This window comes from Natrix helvetica, assembly GCF_964273705.1.
Source record: "Natrix helvetica genome assembly, chromosome: 9".
Lineage (NCBI taxonomy): Eukaryota > Metazoa > Chordata > Lepidosauria > Squamata > Natricidae > Natrix > Natrix helvetica.
This window is the reverse complement of record NC_138560.1, coordinates 14,045,185-14,064,040: the sequence shown is the minus strand read 5'-3', so window position 1 is coordinate 14,064,040 and position 18,856 is coordinate 14,045,185. Positions and strand designations below refer to the sequence as shown.

Sequence of the window (18,856 nt, the reverse complement as noted above, 5' to 3'; positions counted from 1 at the left end):
TGGACCCCCAACTCCCAGAACTCCCCACCCAGCTTGTTACATAAGCACAGCCACAAAGACATCCGTTCTGTTTTGTTAAACGTAGATCCCAAATGGGGAAAATCGGCCCAGCTGGCGGTGGGATGAGTGTGCGGATCGACAAGAGGCTTAGCGGGTGAAATGGGTACCACAAATCTCTCCACGGGTTAGAAGCCCATCCTGCCTTAACCCTCCCCACGTTCTCTATAGCCTGCCCTCCCCCCCCACCCCAATCCAACAGATGCCATTCCTTCTGCAACCCCGGGAGGACAGAGCTGCTAAAAGATTCCACTTCTCCCCTTCTGCGCATGGGGAGACGGAGAAATCTGGGTCATCAAGAGGCATCTCCCTGACCTGAACGGTGGGAGGGAAGCTGAATTGTCTCCATCGACTTCCTACGAAACCGCAATCCCACCCTAAACGTCTTTCCTGTGTTGTTTCCAATAGGCCCGGCCATCTCCTTCTCTTCGCTTCTCATCAGCCTTGGCAAAAAAAACTCCCCCTTTTTTTCCCATTGCAGGATCTTCCCTCCCTCTGGCTCAGCTCTAGAAGGGCTCCCCACTGCAGGAAAGCCACAGCAGGAAGTGACCTCATGCCTTTGGCAGACTTGGCTGCCTTGCAGCTCCCAGGGCTCTCTGCACCTCTCCAGAGGCTATCTTCCCCCCCTGCTGCCTGCCAAATGCAGACAATCCTCGTCTTTCAGCTATCTTGGTTTAAGGTAAAGGTTCCCCTCGCTCATAGTATATCTACTAGTCATTCCCAAATCTAGGGGGCAATGATCATCTCTGTTTAAAAGCCAAAATGTCAGCGCTGTCCGCAGACATCTCCGTGGTCCTGTGGCCGGCATGACTCAACGCTGAAGGCGCACGGAACGCTGTGACCTTCCCACCAACAGTGGTTCCTATTTGCATTTTTACATGCTTTCGAACTGCTAGGTTGCCAGAAGCTGGGACAAGTAATGGGAGCTCACTCCGTCAGGTGATGCTAGGGATTCAAACCGCTGAACTGCTGACCTTTCTGATCGACAAGCTCAGCGTCTTAGCCACTGAGCCACCGCATCCCCTTGGTTAGACCTTTGCAAAAGACGGCTTTTCCGTCGCTTTCTGGGTGCTCTGACCATCCCCCCCCCCACTGCCTTCTTCTTCTCCTTCTCTGCCTCCTTCCTCCAAATGTTCCCAGCCTCTCCCCAAATTTCCTGAGGCTGTCCAGCAAGAGGAAGAAGGAAGGAGATCAGCGTCTGCTGCGGACTTGGCTTTCCTTCTGTACTTTCCAAGGCTTCCCATCTGTCCCTGGGAGAATGCTTGGCTCTTGCCTCCCATCCTTGCACTGATGTTTCCAAGCAACTCTTGGCCAGATGTGGACAAAGAAGGGTCAGGAAAGCAGCCCAGCCCAGAGCAGGGATCTGGTGCACCCGAGAGAGCAGGAGGGAGGGAGAGAAGTCAGAGAAAGCAGGATGTCTTTTTCCAGTGCATTTCCTCAACCCCAACCCCTCCCTCCCTTTCCAAGTTCTGACAGATGAGACAAAAGACAAGAGCCAGGAACAGGCTGGGTCACCCTGTGCATCTGTGTATTTGCCTCTGTGTCTGTGTGTTTGCACACATGGGCTCTACCAATGCCCAGTGCAAGCGAGAAACCTCAGCCTTATTGACCAATGAGAATCCTTGGGATCTTTGCTCATTTCCATAAATTTCTAAAGCAGTCAGTGAGGAGAAAGATGGATAGATCTCACAAATGAAGCCAGGGGGAATCACAGCACAGGAATCTAATGCCTTGCATAGCATTTAAGCCAGCTGTTCTGAGCTAAGCTTCTCCAAAAAGCACAAGGCAGAGTCCTGGTCCCGACAAAACCCCTTTTATTAAACGAATGTGAATTCCTCTCATTCACATTCAGCCAAGGCCTGGCAAACAATCTTTCAAAGGAATATTTATGACTACAGACCTTATCTATCTTGGAAAGCTGCCATGTAAATATTTCCCAAATGAGGTGCTTTGCAAGGGAAGACTGGGCATGGAGTCTCTGAGATTCACGGACAGATCTTCACACTCCTGAAACGAATCTAACGACCGACCGGATGAATTGTCATAAATATGAGTCCCTTGTTAAGTGCCTGAATTTTGATCACACAACCGTTGGGGATGCTGCAACAGTGGCTACTGTGAAAACATGGTCCTAAGTCACTTTTTCCAGTGCCGTTGTAACTTTGAATCGAACTGTTGTAAGCTGAGAACTAACCTGTACCAAAGAGTTACGAATCACTGGTGTTTTTTTTTTTAACATGCTAACTGCAGTGACATTATTGTAGCACAAAAATGAAAAGATTGGGCATTGCCCACCCTGGAGGAAGTTTGATGAAGATGTTGGAACTTTCTTGCGATGGCTTAATTGACTCATTTGATTAGAGAAAGGACAATACCTACACTTAATAGTGGCTGGAAACTCCTTATGGAGTTTTAGCCTAAAAAAGAACGAAAGTGAACTTACAATTTATGACTCTGATGATTAAACTGGATGGATATAGAAAGGAGTCATGATTAACTTGAGGGAGAGACAGAGAGAGGTTAAAATATAATTGCACTTGCAACTGCTGTGAAGATCAGAGGTTGCTTCTTTAAATCTTTTTTTTTTACTTTTTTTTACACTTTTAGCTTTCTCTTTCATTTCTCCTTCGTTCTGCTTTAGTTTGCATGAGTTTTTACTATATACATACATACATACATACACACATACGTACATGCACACACATAAAATCCAAAGCTGTAGGCTAAACTGGGAAGCCAGGAAAACATTTCCGAAAAGGCAATGGCAAATCCTGTCTGCATTAAGATCAAGAAAACCGTTTGGTTGGGTTCTTCTAATCTTCAGAATGTTCCCTTTACACTACAGGTATGTAAAGTTTTGTTTGGGGGAAATTGAAACAACACGCCTTGATTCTACTAAGGGCAGATGCTTTAGTTGAGATATACCACCTGCAACTGATCCTACATTTGCACGGATCAGACATCCTGGGATCAAGACATGAGATGACAATGCAATGGTGACAGACAGTATCCTAATGTCCCATCCTAACCTGAGGCTTTGTCTCTTCCTACTGGCAGAAGAAGGAAAACAGTGATGGTAAATTACAGGTTTAGTGTCCAGCACCACTGTAGACTATGGGCAAAAGGGATGCGTTTTGTAAACCAGTCCCCAAGAAACGAACATTGCAAGCAGAAATCTAGCAAGCCAGGGAAAGGACCAGATTGCAAGTTCTGATACGCTTGTTGTCTACGGGCAGAGAAGCCTGATTTGCTGATCAGAGGGAAGCAAACACTCCTTCAGAGAGGCACATTGTTCCTGCCTCTTGGAAGTACTAGAATCCATTCTCATGTTTCCTTTAATGCAGGTACAGAGTCGAGGCAGAGAACAAGACTTTTCCACCTGGGTCACAATTCTCTGGAAATCAGCTTGGCTTAGTTTGCCTCCTTGAATCTTACGGGGGTTTCAGAAAAACCTTGAGCAACCTGTTGCTCTACCCCAGAGGTGGGGAACAAGATGGCTCTTTTATGATTTATGTCAGGGGTGTCCAAACTTGGGAACTTTAAGACTGGTGGACTTCAACTCCTAGAATGGATGGCTGGGGAATCCTGGGAGTTGAAGTCCACCATCTTAAAGTTCCCAAGTTTGGACACCCCTGATTTAACGGACTTCAACTCCCAGAATTGCTGAGCCGGCATGGGAATCCTGGGAGTTGAAGTCCACCGGTCTTAAAGTTCCCAAGTTTGGACACCCCTGATTTAACAGACTTCAACTCCTAGAATTGCTGAGCCGGCATGGGAATCCTGGGAGTTGAAGTCCACCGGTCTTAAAGTTCCCAAGTTTGGACACCCCTGATTTAACGGACTTCAACTCTCTTCACCAACCAGAGCAGAAAAGCCAGGCTCAGCTGCCTGCTTCCCCGACCCCCCCCCTAGCCCCTCCATCCATCCGAGCCCCCTTACCTGGGCCGCCCATACTTGCAGTGAAGGTTCACCCTGAAGTTCCTCTCGCTGCCGTCCACTTCGCTGTTGGGTGGCCGCAACCCTGGACCCTGGTTGCAAGGGAACCATTCAGTTGGCGGGTTGGCTCCGTTCTCCAGTCCAATGGGCTGGCACGCGTTGGAGATCCCATCTGCCAAGGGAAAGCACACAGACCCGGGCTTGTGAAGAAGGGGAACTGGAGAAGCAGGAAGAGAAGGACCCCGGCTTGAAACAACCTCCCACCCCCTCAAACTCTTTTCAAAGAGATTTCATTTCAAAGGGACGCAGCAGTGGGTGAGAAGTGTCCAGTCTGTGTGTGTCCGTGTGTGTGTGTGTCCGTCCGTCCACACTCGCGTGAGTGAGTGGTGCAAGGCAAAGGCAGCTCTCTGATGGCACTAAGAGCTGTGCTCCTTGGTGCTACGTTCTTCCCCTTACAAGCTTGCCGAGTTTTCTCTTCTTCTTCTTCTTCTTCTTCTTCTTCTTCTTCTTCTTCTTCTTCTTCTTCTTCTTCTTCTTCTTCTTCTTCTTCTTCTTCTTCTTCTTCTTCTTTTTTTAAAAAACAAGCTTCCATTTTGTGCAGGGGATGGAGAAGGTATGCATGCGGACTCTACCTTTCCTGCCCCCCTGAATACAGCTCTCTTTGGCCAAATGATCCTTCTGGCTGGAGAGGGCTGGCCGACAGTCCCATGAAGCGTGTTCAAACCCCGCTTGGCCCTGTCCCTTAGAAACAGCGGCCGCCTTGCCAAGGCAGAAGAGAAAAACCTGACCCACCCACTCGGGGTTTGTTTTTTTGGTTTGTTTTGCAAGGAAGGACCCTCCTCCCTCCCCCCCCCCTTGAGCCTTCCTGGCTTAGAAGCAAGTTTGAGCTAGGCGGCCCCCACCCGCCAGAAGTGAGGGAATCCTGCGTCTTTTGTTCAGGGTAGCTGGTTCCTGCTCAAGGTCATTAAAAATACAAAGGGTTTGGCTTTGGAGTACAACAGAGGTGCGCGAGGGAGTGGGGGGGGGGAAAGGCTCCTGGAGAATGCAACACACCTCACCCAAGGGGCATTACAGTGTGGGTCAGGGGCCTGGGTGGCTCTGATAAAGAGACAAAATGTCTGTGCATCTGTTTGGATGCCAGACCTGGCTGTCACTCATCGGATCCCAGGGACTCTCAGTCTTTCCTTCCTCGTCTGGTTTCCCCTCCCTGTTCTTCTCTTCCCTTTCTGTCCGTGGTATCCTAGCCCTGCAGGGGCATCAGCCAAACTCTATTAGCTACAGTCATCCTGCTATCTCAAGCTGTGTGGTGTGTGAGCAAGTAAGTGAGTGAGTGAGAGAGAGAGACAGACAGACACAGAGAGAGGGACAGAGGCAGAGCGAGAGAGAGAAAGACAGGGCAAGAGAGAGAAAGACAGAGACAGAAACACAGAGAGAGACAGAGGCAGAGGCAGAGAGAGAAGGACAGAGCGAGCGAGTGAGAGACAGACAGACACAGAGAGAGGGACAGAGGCAGAGCGAGAGAGAGAAAGACAGAGCGAGCGAGTGAGAGACAGAGAGACACACACAGAGAGACAGAGACACAGAGCGAAAGGCAGAGACAGAGACACAGAGAGAGAAAGAGAGAGAGAGAAAGAAAGAGAGAAAGAAAGAGAGAGAGAGGAAGGGGGGGGAGAAGCGGCATTCATGCTCTGTACACCAAAATCTGTGTCTCAGTTTTCACACGGCTTGTGCACTTTGACCCACAGGCTAGAGAGACAAGGATTTCGCCAACATGCATTGGGGAATGTCTGGGTCTATTTACCAGAGCATAGAAAAGCGTCCCTCTCTTTCCATACTACAGCTATTCGAAGTGTGGGTGTGGGTGTGTACGTGTCCACTCAACATACTTAACTCAGTCAGCGGTGAGCATAGCAATTACATACAAACAGCCTACTAAGCTCAGTCAGCTGTTGCCTTGATCGGCCTCTGAGCGTACGGTCACACATGTGCATCTGCGCTTTAGTGTGTTTTGCGCAAGCCCGACTCACTCTGTTCGAGGCACTGCACAAACCCATAAAATGGGTAATTCACTAACCGGGCTCTGTGCATTCAATGCAGCCCATAAAGCAAAGCAGAAACAGAACATGGAAAGCCCTAGGAATGGGTGTTGGCCTAGAGCCTTAAGCACAAGAATGAAACAACAACAACAACAACAACAACAACAACAACAACTTTGCAAGGGGTGCAGCTATCCAACCCTTCTCATGCAGCAACCTGAAGGAGGCCAGGATAGCAGAATCCACCGTGAATTAAACTGCCACCTCGGCTACTCCTTGCCAAGTAGTTGAGGCATCATCTCCCTACTCCAACCTCTCACTCTCCCAAGTTTCATTCACACAGTGCTACGCCCTGTTCTGGGGCTATTATATCTGCAACAGGTCCCTTGCAAGCCAAGGATCCAACACTCCTTATCTTGAATGCAAGGCCACCATCGCTTGGACGGCAAGGCCGTGCTTCCAAGCAGCCCCGGGAAGTCAACTCCCCATCCTTGCCTCTTCTACTTCCCGCCATGAAGCGTAATCTCTTCCTTATCACCCACCCATTTCAAGGAGGCGCAGCGTCTGCAAGAAATAGGTGAGCCATTGAGATGTGTGGCGGGTGATGGCTGGGGCATTTTCATTTGACAAAGGCATCTTGGAGTCCCCAATCAAGGTATATCTCAGGCAAAGAGGAGCTTGGCAAGTTGACTTGGTCTTCCATTAAGGGAAGGGAAGGAAGGGAAAGAAAGGATGTGGAATGAAAGGATGTAGAAGGGAAGGGAAAGATGGGAAAGGGAAGAGAAGGATGTGGAAGAAAAGGGAAGGACAGGGAAGGGAAGAACATGGAAGGAAAGGACGTGGAAGGGAAGGATAGGAAAGCGAAGGGAAGAATAAACTTTCCTCCCTCTCTGAAAACCTAACCTTTGGACCTGAATTCCCTTGGAATCCCAAATTCTCCTTCCTGGGACTGCAGGAACCCAGTTTGCCAAAACGGACCCATTCCCATTTCACGGATAAAGAGCTGAAGCAGAGACTGGAATTTGGGCCAGTCTAGGGCTGTTTATTTGGGGAGACCGATTATGCTCACACCACTGGCCTCATGTGTATATTGACACATCTGCCCGGTCCATCTGCCAGGCTGCAAGGGAGGAGTCAGGGCAAACAATGTGGACTGTGGCATTGGCTCTTCCTCCGCCGGGTGGGACAGCATCGGAGGAGGAAATAGATGCCTGCTTATTCTAGGGGAAAGAGCTCCGTTCAAAAGATCCTGTGCAGAGCCAGGGCTGTGGGTCATCACCATGCAGAATGCTGCCAAGGCCACCCATAAGTCCTGGCTACAAAGCAGGATTTCCAACCTAGAGCTTCAAAGCAAAGTTTGGGACCCAATCCAGGCTAAGCCTGCGCACTTTTCCAAGTCCTAATGTCGGGGGAGGCGTTTGAAGGTTCACAGGCCCACTTGGGAGCAAATCCTTATGGCTTGGGCTTTCGTTGGGGTGTGTGTGTGAAGGGAAGCCTACATGGGGACCAACAAAGAGACTAAGTGAATGTTGACCTTTTCCTACCAGCTGAACTCAATGTTTCTCCGAGTGATAAACTAGAAAGCCTCTGTCAGGAAAGGGGTAGAGAGGGAGGGAGACACAGAGAGAGACAGAGACAGAGAGAGAGAGAGGGAAGGAGGGGGAGAGGGAGTGAGAGAAAGAGAGAGGGAGTGAGGGAGAGAGAGAGAGGAAAGGAGAGAGATGGGGGAGGGGAGAAAGAGACGGAAGGAGACACAGAAAGAGAGAGACAAGAGAGAGAAGGAGGGAGGGAGAGAAAGAGAAAGAGGGAGAGAAACACGGAGAGAGAGGGGGAGGGAGAAAGAGACAGAGAGAGAGTGAGGGAGAGAAAGAGAGTGGAGGAGAGGGAGATATAGAAAGAGAGGGGGAGGGAGGGAGAGAGAGAGACAGAGAGAGAGGGAGGGAGAGAAAGATAGGGAGGGAAACATAGAAAGAGAGAGGGGGAGGGAGGGAGGGAGAGAGACAAAGGGAAGGAGGGAGAGGGAGGGAGAGAAAGGGAGGGAGAGATGGAGACAGAAAGAGAGGGGGGAGGGAGAGACAAAGGGAAGGAGGGAGAGAAAGAGAGGGAGGGAGAGAGGGAGACATAGAAAGAGAAAGAGGGGCTGGAGGGATAGAGAGACAGAGAGAGAGGGAAGGAGGGAGAAAGGGAGGGAGAGAAAGAGAGGGAGGGAGAGAGGGAGACATAAAAAGAGAGGGAGGGGGAGAGAGAGACAAAGGAGGGAGAGAGGGATGGAGAGAAAGAGAGGAATGGAGAGAGGGATACATAGAAAGAGTCCTTTCCGGGAGAGGGGGCGGTCTATAAGTGTGAATAATAAATAAATAAATAAATAAATAAGAAACAGAGAGAGGGAGGGAGAGAAAGAGACAGAGAGAGAGAGACAGAGAGAGAGGGATGCAAAGAAGTCAACAACGTACTAAGCAGCTGCAAAGAAGAAAAGGCGACAGATTCTGAAAAGATAAATTAGCAAATTAGCACCATCTCCTGAGCTGCAGTAGTTGATGAAGGGCGTGGAAATCATCAGAACAATACGGGGAGAAGAGTTTCAAAACCTGAAGTTTCCTTTTAGTCGCACAATAATCCTTTGGTGGATTTGAGGCTGACTTGACAGCGACCACTGAGGGATTTGAAGCCAGTTCTTGAGGGCGATGCTACTTATTACACTCACAGGGTTTGCCTACCAGCAGTGGCCTCCCTGGGTGCTTTTCAACTGCTCTTGGCATCCACCCTGCACTGTTGCGCTCTTCCTCTCTGCTGTGCCCTCCTCTTCGGCCTCGCCCAGCCACGTTGCCATGGAACTGTGTCCTTTGCTGTGCAACTGAAAATGGATTTGTCACCTCCATCTTTTTATCCCACTACAGGTTCACACTTGGATCTACCCCCCTGCTGTGTGTGTCACTCTGTCTCTACCCAGCTGCTGGCATGGTCCTCCCTCTGCTTTCCATGCCTACGTTTTTACACACCTACTTTCCTGGACCTCGAGCTGGCTTTGGTGACTTTCAAAGGCTGGGCACGGCTGGACCTGATTAGTAAGTGGCTGGGAACTCGAGCGGACTGCGAAATCAAATCAAAACCAAAACCTAGGAAGAAGACAAGGGCAAACTACTTCCAAATGGTCCCCTGGAAGACTACACGCCAGAGCTGGGATTCAGCCGGTTCTCTCCGGTTCGGGCGAACCGGTAGCGGTGGTGCCTGGAGGCTCCTTCCACCCACCCTGACATAATACGCAAGCTCTAGAAGGGCTCCCCACTGCAGGAAAGCCACAGCAGGAAGTGACCTCATGCCTTTGGCAGACTCAACTGCCTTGCAGCTCCCAGGGCTCTCTGCACCACTCCAGAGGCTATCTACCCCGCCCCTGCTGCCTGCCAAATGCAGACGATCCTTGTCTTTCAGCTATCTTGGTTTAAGGTAAAGGTTCCCCTCGTACAGACGTGCTAGTCGTTCCCGACACTAGGGGGCGGTGCTCATCTCCGTTTCAAAGCCAAAGAGCCAACGCTGTCCGAAGACATCTCCATGGTCATGTGGCCAGCATGACTAAACACCGAAGGCGCACGGAACACTGTTCCCTTCCCACCAAAGGTGGTTCCTATTTTTCTACTTGCATTTCTTACGTGATTTCGAACTGCTAGGTTGGCCGAAGCCGGGACAAGTAATGGGAGCTCGCTCCATTATGCAGCGCTAGGGATTCGAACCGCTGAACTGCCAACCTTTCTGATGAACAAACTCAGCGTCTTACCCCTGAGCCACCGGGGGGGGGGGGTTCCCCCTTGCCTGTGCATAACTCAGTCCCACTTGAGCCTGCCTGTTTCTTGCTTGCAGAGGGCGGTGAATCCAGAGCTCTCCTTTTCCTTTCCCTGCAATTTTTGGGAGTTGGCAAGTAAATGCCCTTCTCAGCCCCCCTCCGTTCCCTCCCGGCCTCTGCACACGGTGGCAGTTGCAGGCTTGGAAGGTGTAGAGTTACAGCCAAGGGGCGAATGTGGAATGGCGAAAATGGCCCTCGGAGGACCAGGCTAGTCTCAGCTGCCTGGAGCTGGCAGAAGCAGCCAGAAAGTCACAAGAAGTAGGCCAAACACAGAAGGCTTTTCATTCGAGTCAGTGGGTCCCAGCCCCTCCCAAGGCTCCCTCCTCCTGCCAGCTTCCCTCTAAACTCAAGTGGGACAGGGAAAAACCCTCCAAATCCCAAGCTCCAGTCCCAGGAGTCGAGCTTTCTCTGGGACAAAGAGATGCAGAGTCTACCCATGGGGATCCTTTTGGTACCGAGAGAGAGGAGGCCGGATGCCCCCGAGAGGAAAGGGCCACTCCAAATGGCAGGCGGAGACAATTCTCGTGACACGTGGCCAGAAAAAGAGGAGATCTATCTGAAGTCCTTGCGCCAACCCAGGAAATGCACGGGTAGTCCTCGACGTACGACCACGATGAGAGCCCCAAATTTCCACGGCTAAGCAAGGACAATGTTCGCCAAGACGTGGTCCATTTTACAGCCTTTCCTGCCACTGTTGTTTTAAGCGAAGGGCTGCAGATGTTAAAGTGAAACGTACTGTCCTTAAGCGAATCTGGCTCCCCCCCCCCCCAATTGATTTTGCTTGTCGAAAGCCGGTTGGGAGTGGTTACAAATCACATGACCCCAGGATGCTGCAATAAAGACAATGCTGCCTGGATTTTGATCACATGACCATGGGGATGCTGCAGTGGTGACAAATGGGAAAACCAGTGATAAGTCACTTTCCCCCCCCCCCTGCCCCTGGGCCATTGCAACTTCAAAGGGTCACTAGATGAATTGTTGTAAGTCGAGGACTTCCTGCATCCCGATGAATAGCATCACCTTTGCATGTAAACTGACACAAGGCCCTGGAAGTGGGGAAAAGTGGGTACAGGCAAAAGTTACCAATGCACACGCGTGTGGCAGGGTCATGCTGCACAGAGAATACACACAGGCGCAAACATACACACACACACACATTTTCCCATTCGCTCATCCTGATTTGTTTATCCCAAAATTCATTTTTAGCTACTCTTGCTTTTACAATACAATACAATAGCAGAGTTGGAAGGTACCTTGTAGGTCTTCTAGTCCATCCCCCTGCCTAGGCAGGAAACCCTATACCGTTTCAGACAAATGGCTATCCAGCATCTTCTTAAAGACTTCCAGGGTTGGGGCATTCACAACTTCTGGAGGCAATTTCTATTCCCCTGTTTAATTGTTCTCACTGTCAGGAAATTTCCCCTCAGTTCTAAGTTGCTTCCCCCCTTGATTAGTTTCCACCCATTGCTTCTTGTTCTGCCCTTAGGTGCCTTGGAGAATAGTTTGACTCCCTCTTCTTTGTGGCAACCCCTGAGATATTGGAACATTGCTATCACGTCTCCCCTAGTCCTTCTTTTCATTAAACTAGACATACCTAGTTCCTGCAACTGTTCTTCATATGTTTTAGCCTCCTGTCCCCTAATCCTCTTTGTTGCTCTTCTCTGCACTCTTTCTAGAGTCTCAACATCTTTTTTATATTGTGGTGACCAAAACTGGATGCAGTATTTCAAGTGTGGCCTTACCAAGGGGTATCAACGCTTCACGTGGTATCAACACTTCACGTGATCTTGATTCTATCCCTCTGTTTATGTAGCCTAGAACTGTGTTGGCTTTTTTGGCAGCTGCTGCACACTGCTGGCTCATATTTAAATAGTTGTCCACTAGGACCCCAAGATCCCTCTCACAGTTACTACTATTGAGCAAGGTACCACCTATACTGTAGCGGTGCATTTCATTTTTCTTGCCTAAATGTAGAACCTTACTCTTTTCACCATTGAATTTCATTTTATTAGATAGTGCTCAATGTTCAAATTTCTCAAGATCCTTCTGTATCTTAAGCCTATCTTTTGGAGTGTTGGCTATTCCTGCCAGCTTGGTGTCATCCGCAAATTTGATGACCTCTATGGACTAATGAAGAGACTTGGGTAGGATGCAAGTCCCAAACCAGTAATAAGCCAAGACAGTACAAACAAAAAAGGGGGGGCGGCGGCATTTGTGTATGTCAAACTAAGCCACCATTACATTCAGGCAGCCGGCAATAAACCCTGATTTCAAATCCTAAGGTAAATTGGGATAACTTTTTCCCCCACTGAGGGCTGAGCCAAAAGCAAAGTCCACAGTCGCTTAGTGTAATGTGTGACCTCAACCAGTGGCTCAGAGCAGCAAACCTGCACACCCCCTCATACAAAGCAGAATCCTACACACAATGCCCCTACACCCGTGATGGAGAACCTATGGCACGGGTGCCAGAGGTGGCACGCAGTGCCCTCTCTGATGGCATGCGAGCCTTCGGCCCAGATCAGCTCCACCGCACATGACCGCACACCTCCCACCGGCCAGCTGGTCTTTGGATCTCTGCCATGCATGCATGGGGGGGGTGGAGTGCATGTGTGGATCCACACACACATGTGCAGGGAGGCACATGCAGGGGGGCCGCACACGCATTACATTTTGGGAGTTTGGCCATGCACACTTTGGGAACTTGGTCCATGATGATTAACCATCACTGCCCTACACATTCACACACACGCCCTGCACACCAGTGGTGGGTTTCAAAATTGTTTAGAACCTGTCGGTGTGGGCTGCTTTGTGGGAGTGGCTTGCCGGCCATGTGACCAGGTGGGCGTGGCCAACTTGTAAAATGTGGTGAAACTCACTTAACAACGCTCTTGCTTAGCAACCAAAATGTTGGCTCAGAAACTCCGGCATTTGAAGCACGCAAGTCTTAAAGCTGTCAAGTTACAAGACCCTTGCACCCCTAACCCTTTAGAAAAAAAAAACCAAGGGGTGTTCAAACTTGACAGCTTTAAGACTTGTGGACTTCAACTCCCAGAATTCCACCTCCAGTCATGTTGGCTCAGGAACTCTGGCATTGAAGTGTGCAAGTCTTAAAGCTGTCAAGTTACAAGACCCTTGCACCCCTAACCCTTTAGAAAAAAACCTCCAGGGGTGTTCAAACTTGACAGCTTTAAGACTTGTGGACTTCAACTCCCAGAATTCCTCCTCTGGCTCTTCATCTTGATGATGTGCGGATGGGCAGGGGGGGAGGGAAGCTGGAACCGGTTCTAAACGGCACGGTAGATTTGTGGAACCTCTTCTATAGAAGAGGTTAGAACTGGCAGGAACCCAGCCCTGCCACACACAGAGAGATTCGACTCAGAATACTTAGGCAATTTCTCACCCAGTCACCCCAGTGCCTCAGCAAAGGCTACAAGCACATACAAGCCCATTGCGAGAATAGTTGCTCTCCAACCAGGAGAGCATATACACACACCCAGCACAGTAACAACGGTCCACCGTTCGTGCACCCGTTGTAATTCATGGGCTGGAGCCTCCCTGCCTTGCCTGATTCTCCTAATGTTGCAACAAGTCTGTGCCTGCCAGGGGGCTTGTAATTCCCACCTCTTCCGTGGCTGTTTGGGAAACCTCATCTGCTTCAAAAACAGCTCCCAGCAACTGTTGACCACACAGGGGGGAGAGGGACGCGGACCTCTCCCCCCTCCCTGTTCCTCCATCTCCAGGGGGCAGCACGGGTTTTGAAGTGGGGAAAGATATAACCAAGACCATCCAAAGAGTTTTGGCACACTGCACACACCCCTGTTCTGACCGAGGCTTCCCAAGAGCATGAAGCAAACTCCTTGTCCCGACAAAAACCCCTTTTATTAATTTATTGTGAATTCTGCTCATTCACATCCAGCAAAGTCTTTCAAAGGAGGATTTAAAGTCACAGATCTTATCTGGCTTGGACAGGCTGATATCTGCAAAACTTGGCAAGGAGTCTCAGAGAATCTCAAACCAATGAAGCAAACTAATTGTCTCCTGCAAACTCCACTCCCCTTTCCCTCCTCTTTTATTTCCTCTGGGAGGGGCCATTCGTCGTCCACCTGTGGCCTTACTCCCAAGTCGACCCATTCTTTAGTTGTTCCCTTCGTCTGGCAACTCTGTGCATTCGCACACTGGGAACAGGCTCCAGCTGTTCTTCTGCCTCACTGATGTCTGACTCTGAAGGCAGCTGATAACTGACATACGGCTCTGGCCCCATCTCTGCCTCCGACACAGAGCCCTCATCGGAGGCTTCCCCAGACTCCAGGACTGGCCCATCTTCCTCCCCAACCTCCTCACTGTCCGAATCTTCTGCCACCTCTGCTGGCAGGCCACAACACCCCCATGCATGGAGGAGGAGAGGGAGTAGGGTGGGGGAAGAAAAATTTATTCAATAGCCTGACATACTTCCATTCTTCTGCAAAGCCAAGCAAATTGGGAGCAAAACCCCACCCATTGCCATGCCCAGAGATGCCTTCCCCAAATAGCAATAGCACTTGGGCTTATATACAGCTAGTCCTCCACTTACAACAGTTCATTTAGTGACCATTAAAAGTTTCAATTGCACTGAAAAGAGTGGCTTATGGTCGTTTTCCCAGGGTTACGACCTTTGCATCATCCCCAGGATCAGGGGATCAAAATTCAGGCGCCTGGCAACTGGTTCATACAAATGACCGTTGTTGGGTCCCAAGGTTATGCGATCGCCTTTTGCGACCTTCTGACAAGCCAAGTCAACAGGGAAGCCAGATTCACACTTAACAACCGGGTTACTAACGTATCCACTGCAGTAACTCACTTAACAACGGTGGCAAGAAAGATGGTAAAATGGGGCAGAATCACTTAACAAATGTTTCACTTAACAACGGGCTCAACTGGTTGTGAGTCAAGGACGATGTGTACTGCTCCATAGCATTTTACGGCACGCTTGGTTTTTTTTTTTTTTTTACAATCTCAGCAAAGCACTCCCAAGAATCTGGGTCCACATTTTACCGACCTCGAAAGGACGGAAGGCTGAGTCAACCTTGAGCCAGACAGGATCGAACTCCAAGCTGTGAGCAGAGTTAGCCTGCAATGCTGCATTCTAACCACTCTTGCTACCAGGGCTCCTTTACCTTTATTTCGATTTTTATACCGCCCCCTCTCCCCAAAGGGACTCGGGGCGGTGTACAGTCAAATAAAACAGATAAAATGGAATACAAACATACAAACATAAAAACATAGAAGAGGAGGCAATACGACACTGTACAGGTAAAGCAAATAAAAACAGTATATTAGCAATCCTAAAAAATACCCAATTAAAATTACCCAGTTAAAATATATCTGCCAGGAGGTATAATAAGGTTATGAATGGTCCAGGCCGGCTAAACGGAACAGGTGAGTCTTCAGTCCTCAAAGCCCTTTTCCAACAGGGTCTGCACTAAGAAACCTACCCCAGTGGTATAGTGGTTAGAGTGCAGTACTGCAGGCTACTTCAGCTGACTGCTAGCTGCAGTTTGGCAGTTCAAATCTCACCAGGCTCAAGGTTGACTCAGCCTTCCATCCTTCCGAGGTGGGTAAAATGAGGACCCAGATTGTTGGGGGCAAGAGGCTGACTCTGTCAACCGCTTAGAGAGGGCTGTAAAAGCACCATGAAGTGGTATAAAAGTGCTATTGCTTGCTTGCTTCCCTCCCTCCCTCCCAGCGGTTAGAATAGAGTATTTCAGTCTGCTCACAGCCAGGAGTTCGATTCTGACCGGCTCAAGTTTGACTCAGACCTCCATCTTTCCGGGGTGAGTAAAATGAGGACCCAGATTGCTGGGGGCAATGGGCTGACTCCGTAAACCGCTTAGCGAGGGCTGTAAAAGCACTGTGAAGCGGTATATAAGTTTAAGTGCTATTGCTATTGCTACTACCTGCATGAGCTCCTGAGCCATTCTGGCTACCTTAAAGTCATTCTGGCTATTGATACTTGCCTGCATTTGGGATGCACCATCCCTTTGAGAAGCTTCCTGGCCTTCAGCAAAACAAGGGATGGTGCATCTCGCAGGATTGTCCTCTGGTTACCTCCCTCTGCCTCCCCTTGCATTCCTCCCACCACCTTGTCTCCACATTCCTTCCCTGTCTGAATGCTAAGGCAGGTAAGCGGGCGCAGCCTGAGCATAGAAAAAGAGCTTTGAGGAAGGAGGGAGGAGGGAGGGAGCCAAGCTCCCCGGAGCAGACAATGACTCATTCTCCTGGCATACAGAATGGGTTACTCTTGGCCATACATACATGTGAGTTGGTGGATGAAGCCTTCAGGCTGGGCTTGGTGCTTGCTCTCTTTAAGCAGCCCCCTTCCCTCCCTCCCCTCTTTATTTGTTCTGCTCCTTCCAAGAGAAGGAACTCAAAAGGGCCAGCAGCATGCAGACAACCTCAAACAGACCAAAGTCTCAACTCATGGGGAAAGAAGAGGAAGAATACTAGGCTGTTTCTCAGGCCGGAACTCAGCTCAGCCTTCCATTCCCCATGCCAACTATTCACAGACTTGGCCCCAGGAAGGGAGGGGTGGAAGAGGGCCACAGCTGGGGGGTGGGTGGGAGGGAGAGGAGACAAATGGTCTTTCTCCCTTGCACCTCCCTTTGCTCAGCTCCAGGCTGCGGCCACATGTTTCGCATTAGGGGCTCTGGACGTTGCCGTTGCTGGGGTGTCGGCCAGGGCATCTCCTCCCTTAGCAAAATGTAGCAGGGACCACACAAGAGAAGGGACAAATGCTTGGATGCAGGAAAGGCCTTAAAGGGGGAAGAGAGTGAGAAAGAAAGAAAGAAAGAAAGAAAGAAAGAAAGAAAGAAAGAAAGAAAGAAAGAAAGAAAGAAAGAAAGAAAGAAAGAAAGAAAGAAAAAGACAGAAAGAGGAAGAGAGAGAAAGAAACGGAGAGAAACAGAAAGAAAGAGAAATAGAGAAAGAGGGAGAGAAATAAAAAGACAGAAAGAAAGAGAGTAAGGAAGAAAGAGAAATAGAGAAAGGGAGAGAGAGAAAAAGACAGAAAGAAAGATGGGAAAAAACAGAGAGAAACAGAAAGAGAAATAGAGAAAGGGAGAGAGAAAAAGACAGAAAGAGAGGAAGAAAGAGAGAGAAAGAAAGAGAGAGAAACAGAAATAGAGAAAGGGAGAGAGAGAAAAAGACAAAGAAAGAGAGAAAGAAACAGAGAGAGAAAGAAGAGAGAAACAGAAAGAAAGAGAAATAGAGAAAGAGGGAGAGAAAGAAAAAGATAGAAAGAAAGAGAGGAAGAAACAGAGAGAGAAAGAAACAGAGAAACAAAGAAAGAGAAATAGAGAAAGGGAGAGAGAGAAAAAGATAGAAAGAAAGAGAGGAAGAAACAGAGAGAGAGAGAAACAGACAAAGAGGGAGAAACAGAACGAAAGAGAAATAAACAGAAAGAGGGAGAGAAAGGAAAAGATAGAACAAGAAAGAGAGAGGAAGGAAGACAGAATGAAACAGAGAGAAACAGAAAGAACGAGAGAAATAGAGAACAGAGAAAGAAAGAAAAAGACAGAAAGAAAGAGAAAGAACCACAGAGAGAAATAAACAGAAAGAGAAAACAGAAAGAGAGAGAGAAGCAGAGACAAGCCTACATGAAATTGCAAAGGGTGTGTGTGTAGAAGGCAGAACTGAGCAGCATATACAGCAAGGATCTCTCTCTCTCTCTCTCTCTCTCTCTCTCTCCCCCCCCCTCCCGTGAGAGAGAGGGGGGGAGAGGGAGAGAGAGATTGCAGTCACCTCTCTTTGCTACCTCCTGACCCCTGGAGCCTTGGAAAGATAACAGCCCCCAAAGAGTGCTGACTTGTCTTTCAGAAATCCAATATCTTCGCCTGGTAAACTAATAGACTACCTGGGCTCACAATAACCACCCTGCAAAAGGATTAATCCTGGTGCTGAAAATCTTTAATTAGTTTAACAGTTTCAGGCTCCTTGGAGGCAGCAAATGGCAGACACAGCCCCCCCCCAGCCTCTCTCCCCTCCCTCCCTCCCTTTCTGCCTCTCCTCCGCCAACTTAAAAACAGGACCTCTTGGGAGGCTGTTTCATTCCCTGGTTGAGATGGAAAGGAGGAACAAGAATTTTCCATTCAAGATGGAAGAGGTGCGGGTGGGGGGGGGAGGAGGAGGAGAGTGAGAAAGAGCAGAATCACACTTCTCCCCTCCCGTTGCTTTTTTTTTTTTTTTGGATCAGGCATCGGGTAGAGAATTTAGCGTTGTGATGCTCTGAAGTTTTTTCTTACCTCCTGCCCCGGAAAAATTCCAAAGCTCCTAAACACGGTTTTGGCAACGCCTGGCGATGAGAAGGACGGGAACAAGATATCTCCTCTTTGATTCTCAAAGCATGCACCTGACCTTGCCTTCCCCACTCTTTCTCTAATTGGGGATGGGGGAGGAGGAAGGGGGGGAAGATAGTCTAAGAAGACTCTTGTTTCCATGGGGCCCTTCGGGGCTGGGATTTGGAATCGGATGTTAGCCTCTCCCAGACAGGAGGATATCCAAGATGGAAAACTTTACGATTGTCGTACCATTCCAGAACGGGAATTCATCCCCGTTATTTTATCAAAGGGGGGGGGAGGGATAACTCCATTCATTTGTTGCTATGGCCACCTTTTTGTTAAACCTCTTTGCTCTTAAGAGTTTTTATCATTCATTCCTGATGTTGCAAAGGAGAATAACAACACCAGGAAGGCAGCAACTTCTGCAAGCTGTGGAAGAGAATTACAACTGTGGGAGAGACCACACAATAATACCACGTGTCTCTAACAAGAGGAGGGGGGTATTTTTGGCGAGTGGAGACAGATGCCCAAATGCCACAATCCAGAAAGGAGCTAAGGATGCTTTGGAAAGCCATATGGGCCAAGAATCTGGAGATGTCGAAACACCAAAAATGTTCAGGTCCAAAGCCTACTGCTTAGGCACCAAAACGGAAGGAGGAGACAGGAAAATGTGTCAG

At 49.1% G+C, this 18,856-nt stretch overlaps 2 protein-coding genes across 7 annotated transcripts in view; one reads left to right on the top strand and one right to left on the bottom strand.

Annotated features, from left to right (window-relative positions):
- AHDC1 (AT-hook DNA binding motif containing 1) overlaps nucleotides 1-18,856 on the bottom strand; it is a 276,060-nt gene that overhangs the window by 55,915 nt on the left and 201,289 nt on the right. For all 6 annotated transcript variants that reach the window (XR_014176139.1, XR_014176140.1, XR_014176141.1 and 3 more), the window contains one exon: nucleotides 3,997-4,165. Coding sequence is in view for 1 of the 6 variants with exons in the window: in XM_081961913.1 (XP_081818039.1) it covers nucleotides 3,997-4,165 (169 nt within the window). In the remaining 5 variants the exon portion in view is untranslated. The remainder of the gene's footprint in view (nucleotides 1-3,996; nucleotides 4,166-18,856) is intronic.
- LOC309396643 (digestive cysteine proteinase 2-like) overlaps nucleotides 15,671-18,856 on the top strand; it is a 415,994-nt gene continuing 412,808 nt past the window's right edge. Inside the window, exon 1 of the mRNA XM_081961945.1 lies at nucleotides 15,671-15,677. The gene's annotated coding sequence lies outside the window, so the exon portion shown is untranslated. The remainder of the gene's footprint in view (nucleotides 15,678-18,856) is intronic.